The sequence below is a fragment of the Centrocercus urophasianus genome, unplaced genomic scaffold (genome assembly GCF_019232065.1).
Source record: "Centrocercus urophasianus isolate 14NV4802_14NV808 unplaced genomic scaffold, USGS_Curo_1.0 seq_10, whole genome shotgun sequence".
Classification (NCBI taxonomy): Eukaryota; Metazoa; Chordata; class Aves; order Galliformes; family Phasianidae; genus Centrocercus; species Centrocercus urophasianus.
The window spans coordinates 68,341,234-68,349,619 of NW_024884142.1; the positions used below are offsets into that span (position 1 = coordinate 68,341,234).

The window sequence follows — 8,386 nt, forward strand, 5'->3', positions numbered from 1 at the left end:
TGGAAATAAGCAGGAAGCATGGCTTTTGGGGGGATCTACATATGGCAACACGTAGTGATCTACACAGACAGGGAAAAACTGATACCTCTTTTTAAATTCTGATTTTCATAGTGACGTCCCTAACACAAACAAATGCGAAATTGAACGCGGAAGGGAGCTTACCTAAGAGTTCTAAAGTGAACTCAAATATCTAGGCAAAACGCAGCTACCGGCAGAAGGTAAACAGCGGGTGTTATTCTTCCTTTCTCTTCCTTAGCTTACACGTGCACAGCTTTAAAGCTCTGAGGGAGCCGCGCAGCGCGCGGGCGTGAGGAGGGGCAGCAGTGGCGGCAAAGCCCGCGGCAGCGCCCACAGCTGCGCCCCGCAGCCCCAACGGGCGGTACTCCTCCACACCCCGTGCAGCCGGGCACCACAGACAGGGAAATGCCATCGCTAATGCCGCTCTAACAGCGGACGGTGGCGGCTGCTGCCGGTACTGATGTTTTCTGTCTCCAGAGGCACCTCAGAGCTGGGAAGCACCAGCGCCTACAGCCCAAAACTGCAAAGGTGCCCTGAAGCCATCGGCAGCTCCTTAAACGCTGCAAGCAGCGCCAGGGCAGATTCAGGCTGCACGTTAGTAAGTACTACTTTTCTGAAAGAGCGGTCAAGCACTGGAATGGGCTGCCCAGGGAGGTGGTGGAGTCACCAGCCCTGGAGGTGTTCAAGGGACGTTTGGATTTTGTGTTGAGGGACGTGGTTTAGTGAGTACTGTTGGTGATAGGCGGATGGTTGGACTGGATGATCCTGAAGGTCTTTTCCAACCTCGGAAATCCTGTAATTCTGAAATGAAGCGCCCTTTCCCTTCCACGGGCAGGGCAGCAGCTTCAGCGCCACACCACGCACGCGTCATCACGCGCATGCGCAGCACCGCTCTCCGGCTGAGCGCGGCCATGGCGGGGGGGCGTCCGGGGCTGGGCGCCGCGCTGGGCGTGGGGCTGTTGGCCAGGCTGAGCCTGGTGCTGTACGGCCTGTACCAGGACGCGGTCATGCGAGTGCGGTACACCGACGTCGACTACCGGGTGTTCACGGACGCGGCGCGGCTGGTGACCCAGGGGCGGTCGCCCTACCGGCGGGCCACCTTCCGCTACACGCCGCTGCTGGCCTGGCTGCTGACGCCCAACGTTCTCCTCGGCGAGCTCTTCGGGAAACTGCTTTTCGTGGCCGGGGACCTGGCGGCCGCCGGCGTGGCCTACCGGGCTCTGCGGCGCCGAGGGGCCTCCCCCGGGCGGGCCTGCGGGTGCTGTGCCGCCGCCTGGCTGCTCAACCCGCTGCCCATGGCCGTGTCCAGCCGGGGCAACGCGGAGGCGCTGGTGGCCGCGCTGGTGCTGGCCGCCCTGCACCTGGTGGAAGCGGGGAGCGTAGGGAGAGCCGCGCTATGCTACGGACTGGCCGTGCACCTGAAGATCTACCCGCTGACCTACGCGTTGCCCATAGCGTTGAGCCTGCAGGGCGGCAGGGAAGGGGCGGCGGGAAAGGGGCGTGACGGAACGGCCAAGTTTACGCTGGTAGGGGGCGTCTGGAAGCGGGTAGTGCGGGCGCTGAACCGCGACGTGCTGCTTTTCGGAGCGGTCTCTGGATCCGTGTTGGCCGCCTCGACCGTCCTGTTTTACCACCTCTACGGCTGGGAGTTTTTGGAGCACGCCTACCTCTACCACCTGACCAGGAGGGATATCCGGCACAACTTCTCTCCCTATTTCTACATGTTGTATTTAACTGCGGAGAGCAAATGGAGTTTTGCCCTTGGGCTCGCAGCTTTCCTGCCGCAGCTGCTTCTGCTCCTGGTGGTGTCTGTTGCGTTTTACAAAGACCTTGTTTTTTGTTGTTTCCTGCACACCGCTATTTTTGTGAGCTTTAACAAAGTGTGCACGTCCCAGTATTTTATCTGGTACCTCTGCCTTTTGCCTATCATAATACCTAATATTAAAATGTCCTGGCGTCGTGGCGTGCTGCTGCTCTTTCTGTGGTTTGTTGGGCAAGGCCTGTGGCTTGCTCCTGCCTACTTTCTGGAGTTCAAAGGTTATAACACTTTTTTATTTATATGGCTGGCTGGCTTGCTTTTCCTTTTTATCAATAGCTTCATACTTGTACAGATTATTTCACATTATCAACGGGAAACACAAGTTGCCAAGAAAGTCAAAGAGCAGTAATAAGTAGACCAAAATTTAGAAACAGTGACATTGTCTTTAGCAAGGCTTTTCATACCAGGAGCACTTTGATTAACATAAATGTGTACATTATATAATGGATGGTGTATGTAAGCAATGCTCTGTTAGGGCTCTGAGGGCATTCATAGGTTTTAACTGCAGCAAGCAGCCACTGGCCTACCCTGATCTGTGTCTACAAGGGAATCCACCTGCCACATGGACTAAATCTGCATTGTAGCCTTGACCTGGCTGACTGCTGCTGCTCATGACTGAATTCACTGGAGGGACCCTAGACCTGGTTCATCACTTGCCACATCTGGGGCTGCAGGTGGACTCATTCCCTGCACTCATCTCTGTCTGCTGTTGCCAGATGTGGTGGGGCTGTGCCCTGTCCACCGAGGGAATTGCCTGTGCTGTGGGCTTCTTTCTGGCTCATGACTTCCTACAGTGCAGTCCCAATCATACTCCCCACTGCCCTTTTTCTCATTGTTACTGTGCTCTGTCCTTGTTAAGGACTGTGGCTTTTGTCTAAGAAAACACACATTATTATAGTCATTATAATATAACGGTATGTTGTGAGTTTGATGGTTTTAAACATTCCAGTAACTGGGTGAGGGGTTTTGCAAGGATTAAGCTTACAAATAAATACAATATATATATATACATGGTGGGATTTTTTTTTCTTCTCGCACTAACAATTTAGTAGTGCACTGCTCAGGGCCTGTACCCACTCTTTCTTCAGTGAAGAAGGGACTCTTGAAACTTTGCATTTACTTTAAGATTCTTACTCTGTTTTATTACTCTGACACATTTTTTCCCCCCTTTTCAGTGCTCTGGGGATTTTTGAATAGGCAGACTTAATCCATTCTCTTGCTAGAGGTAAAAACAAATACCTGCCTTGGATGACAGAAACATACAGAGCAAAAGTATTTGTCTTCCTTGCTGCCCCAATCTTAAAAAAAAAAAAACAAAACACCACTGCTTTAATCTGTGTTTTATTAGCAGTCATTGTAGATACTAAAAGAATCAAATACAGAGTCAAAGCAGAGTCAAAGTACAGCTCAAATGACAACAGTGTCCCATACGCACTAGGAGTTTATACCAAATTGAAAATATAGTTTCTCAATAGTTCAATCTCTCTGCTATTAAAAATGAACAAAAAAGAAAGTGAAGGGATCTGAGGAAATGTAGCACTTGCCAGAAGAAAAGGAAAGTTTTAAAACAGTTTCTGTGTCCTGTCAAAATGAGGTATTTATCACCGTCTGAGACAGGTGATGTGAGTGGTAATGAGAAGAAATCAGAGTCATCTAGGAGTCAATACTCTCTTTAAGAACATGCTACCAGAGGTCTACTCTCTACAGCTTTTGGCAGAGGAAGCAACTAGCTGTGTGGTTTTTAACAAGATATTCAGTTTTAATAGATAAGAAATTTGATATTTACCTGAAGTTTAAGTTATGCCCTACCTAACATCTGCAGGAAAGTGAAATTACGTAGTAATCTACGAGTACATAGACTTTCAAGACAAAGTAATTCCAATCAGTCAGTGTGATTCCACTGGCACCAATGGGAAAGAATGAGGCCAAAGTTCCTGTGTAATGCTGCCTCTTAGAATCCTGAGATCTCCGGAGGGAGCTGGGATTGTTCAGTCTGGGGAAGAGGAGGCTCAGAAGAGACCTCATTGCACTCTACAACTTCCTGAAGGGAGGTTGTGATGAGGAGGGGTTTGGACTCTTCTCCCAAACAACAAACAGGACCCAAGCACATGACAGGTTGTACCAGAGGAGATTTAGGTTAGATATAAGGAAAAATTTTTTTCTCTCAGAGAATGGTCAGGCACTGGAATGGCTGCCCAGGGAGGTGGTGGAGTCACTGTCCCTGGCAGCGTTCAAGAGGTGTCTGGATGAGGAGCTGCAAGATATGGTTTAGTGGCTTGTGGTAGCAATGCTGGTGAGAGGACAGTTGGACTAGATGATCTTGTAGGTCCTTTCCAACCTTGCGATTCTATGATTCCCCCATGCTTCAGTAGCTCCACAACTCGCTTACTGACAGCTCTTTCTGTCCTAGCATAGTTCAGTCACTTGGGGCTGGGTTGTGGGTTTTTGTTGTGTGAATCAGGGCAAATACAGAAAGCAGTGGAAACTCTCGAGCCCCAGTAGCCTCAAGCCAAAGGGCACGCTACCAGATGTAGCATATCCTTGCGCTGTTCCAGCCTTGTTCAGCCATTTTGACATTATTTTGGAAGTAAAGATTCCCCTGCTCAGAATGGGATAGAGTTGGTTCTACTCCTAAGCTGCAAAGGCATGCTGATTTTCCCTGCTGGCCCCATTCACACTCACCTTCACATCATCAGATAGTGCTAACCACAAACCTGATGAAGCGAACACATTCTTTTGACAAACTCCTGATTTTTCAGGCAGGTCTTGCAGGTAGGGCAAGAATGCCTAAAATGTAGGATGAAAGATCTCTAGCACAAAATTGGATGGGAGAAATGAGCTGAAAGATACGAACATCAAAGCTCTTTGAGGGTGTATAGATATCAAAAGCAATTTGTATGATAAGTGGAATTGAATAGCTTCAGTCACTGATAAAAAGCATTAAATCAAGTAACTGTAGCCAACTGCAGAACAGGTTGTAATTCATGAACAAGTTGTGGTCATTAATTAAAGCATCCTTAAAATTTACTAAATTAATTTTCTACGGAACAGTACTGATTTTGCTAGTGTTCAGATTTTTTCAAATTAGTGATCATTATGTCCATTTTCCTTCTAGTAGTTAGGAACTGAGGTGTCTGAATGCTGATACTAGCTATCATTCTTCTGGCTTGCAAAAATTGTAGTGCTATTTAAGTAAGAAATTGTAGAATTGCCCAACAGATCTGTGTTTCTTTTGCAGATTTTATAGAATGCACTGAAATCAGTCTTCAGACACTAAAGGGAAAGAAGAAAAAGAAGACAAATAGTGTTTTTGCCTTGCCTTTTACATCGTAGCCTTTAGTCCAAAGGCTCACAAGTCTTTAGTCAAATCTTTAACACTGAATTGATTTGCTGCAAAATTTATGCATGAAATTACTAAAACAAAGTACACAAAAACGTCACAAGAAATGCTTCACTGAGTTACCAACTGAGCATGCTAAATTAGCATCTCTGACCCAATAGCCACAATCTTAGTCCTTATTATGCAATTTCCTTAACAGTGTAACCAGAATTGTATTGATTTCTATAGTCCTAAAAATCAGTAATTTTATGCTCTAAAATGAGCTCATCCATTTTTGTTTGGTTGGTTTTTAAAGACACACTGAAGCTTTTATATTTAACAGCAATGGAAAATTCCAACATTTTCCTAAGGCTTTATAGAGAAAGCTAATGCTGAAGGCAGTAAATCATGAGCAAATTTTTTTTTCAGGCTGAGAATAACGAAGCAACTATTCCAAAAGAGCAAAGTTCACAGTGAACACATAGAACTCAAAAACTACATTCACATCATTCCAAAGGACAGCTTTAGAACACACACCGCAGTGCTAGCAGCACTATGGGATGAGGACAATGTCTTCAGTGAGATCAAATTCAAACCCATTCTTGCTTGGGCAGCAAGGATAATGAGTTGGAAGAGACACTTTCAAGAACCCGTGCATTCTGACTATATCTGACTGTACCCATTTCACCAGTATTCTTTTTTAACAATGTGAATCAGTGATACTTCATTTTAGCAAAAGTCCTAGTGAGCACCCCTTCAGTCCCTACACACTCCTGCTAACCTCTCAGCAGTCCCAAGTCCCTGAACTTATCTGTGCCTTCCATCGGCAGACTGTTAAACCACTCAGAAGCTATAGCTGTAGCTATACCGTTTCCCACATAAATCAGAAGTGTCCATTATTATTTTACATTGAGAGATGAAGCATGAAAAGATTAAGGAAGTTATATAAGATGATAATACAGGATATGGTAGCACAGGCCATAACATCTTTGATTCCCCACACAAAGCCTTAAGGACAGACCTCCTTTCTGGCACACACTGAGCTGGCCTGCCACAGAAAAAAAGAGGTTGCACATTGCAGGCAGTCCTACTTAGCGCATAGATTACACTTAAGCTCCAAGAATAAAATGCTGAAGTTAAAGTTTGAATCTTTAACATTCTTTTTAGATAAAACATTTATTTCAGAGCTTGCAAGTGAAGAAATGAGAGATAAGGAAGCCTTACTATTTCCTGGGGAAAACAGTGGGGTAGAAAATTAGAACATCTGTGGCAGTATTATCTAAAGGAAATGTCTGTATCTGATTATGTAGGAGGACAGAACTTCTGCCTTGGAAATCAGCTGACATGCAGGCAAATTGAGCAGTATGCTTGTAGCAGGGAACAGACAATATTTATGTGAAAGACATTCTATCAAAATGTGCTTTCCTTTTTCACAGCAGAAAAGTGAGGTTTGGTAACAGTTATCAGGCTGAGTGAACACAACTTCGGTTCTTTCTAGTTACCATAGGAAGAGTCCATAGGATGTTACATCCTGCAGTAATGCTTACTGAGCTGTGCAGGCGTGACTTGGAATAGAGTTTTAATAGGCAACATTAGAGTGAAGCAAGAGACAGGATATTAGCGTACAGTAACTCTGAAAATGCTTCTTGAAGGTTAATGTAAGAACTGATTTCTGCTTCACAAGCCAGCAGCTGTGTTAATAGGTGGTACTGTTTTGGTAGTAATTTTCCAAGGAGAGCTGCATCCCGTGGCCCATATGCTTCCATTCTGTGCTAAAGAACATTAATTCAAATCCCCTGTCGATCTGACAGTCAACATTTTTTCAGTCTCTCGCTTGTCCCTCCTACTGATGCAGTAGATTGAATTAGCTAGGAAGCAGGCTTAGAAAATGAAGTGGAAAACAAAGTATGACTATCCTTCTCTTGTTTCCCCTCAATGTACAGTGTGAATATGTTGAATAATTGAGGAGATTCACCTTTTGGAACACAGTGCCACTTGAGCTTGAGGTAAGAGTACTTAGTTAATATAAGGCATTTTACCTAAACGCACCTGAGAGAAACTTGACTGAATGAGCCACATGGACTTCTGCCAAATAAGAGTGAAGCTACAGATAGCCTATCCATTTCAATATTAGCACTATTTTTTCTGTATTTTGCTGCTAGAACAAGAACATAACAAGGAAGTTAACAAAAAAAATAGTAATATTTATAAGTTGTAGTTTCAAACTTCTCTTAAGAGATTTTAGAGAACATACTAGTCATGAACATACTAAAGGTGAACAAATGCCACATCACACACAGCATTAATAATTCATTAATTATCTCTTTCCCACCGATAATATCATCTTATAGAAAGCATCACTTTTTAAAAATAGTTTTTTTAAAAAAAATACATAGTCTGGAAATTCACATGAGTATCAAATACTTCTCCACCTTAACACTGTGAGATCTATGTGAAAATAGTTTTTAATTACCATTAGCACTTCCAAGTTTGGTGTTGGCAACAGCCAGCTTGTTAATTCAGGCAGTACAGGAACTGAAGCCGTGACCAATTTTCCTTCATGCTCTAATAAACTGTTTGATTAAGTATAAGAAAGTTTGTTGCTGGAAGCAAACCAAATGTTATTTTCTCACTGCAAAGAAATATGGCACATCTAGTGCCAAAATTTACACGTGCAGGATGGAGCAAAGTGATCAAAAAAACAAGGACAGAAGTGAGGCTCATAAGACCTTGACTATGATCTGGCTTCTACCACTAACCATTAGCAAATGACTTTGGCTCGCTGTGCTATTTTCCTCTGCTGCTTTTGGTTGCTTGATCCATTCAAACGGCTAATTCTAGCCATAGCATGCCTCCCGAACCATTCCTGTAACACACTGCCAGAAAGCGATTGGAATCGTGTTTCAATGGTTGTAACCTGATTGTTAGTAAATCATAAATGCCTAAAGACTTTGTGTTTAAAAAACATACATACAAAAAAGGTGAATATAAGTCTTCTGTGAGATGTATTAAGTTCCCAAATGCATTCTAGCATTGTATTTATGTGAAAGAGTGGACCAGTGCTGAAGTTAAATGAAGATATAAAAGTGTAGGTTAGAAAGAACCTTTCTAGTAGAAAGCTAGATGATAAAGAGTAAACATTAAAAAAATTACAAGGTAGTTGATACTGCAAGATAATAAAATTTTATTATTAGCAGCCTGCTTAGATTGTATTGGAAGTAGTTATTGAA

The 8,386-nt window shown here is 44.0% G+C and overlaps 1 protein-coding gene across 1 annotated transcript; it reads left to right on the top strand.

The window, feature by feature from the left end:
- The first annotated feature begins 929 nt into the window (after positions 1-929).
- Positions 930-2,846, top strand: PIGM (phosphatidylinositol glycan anchor biosynthesis class M). Its single transcript, XM_042820443.1, has one exon. The coding sequence runs from the start codon at positions 930-932 to the stop codon at positions 2,184-2,186; it is 1,257 nt and encodes a 418-aa protein (XP_042676377.1). The 3' UTR covers positions 2,187-2,846.
- The last annotated feature ends 5,540 nt before the right edge of the window (positions 2,847-8,386 follow it).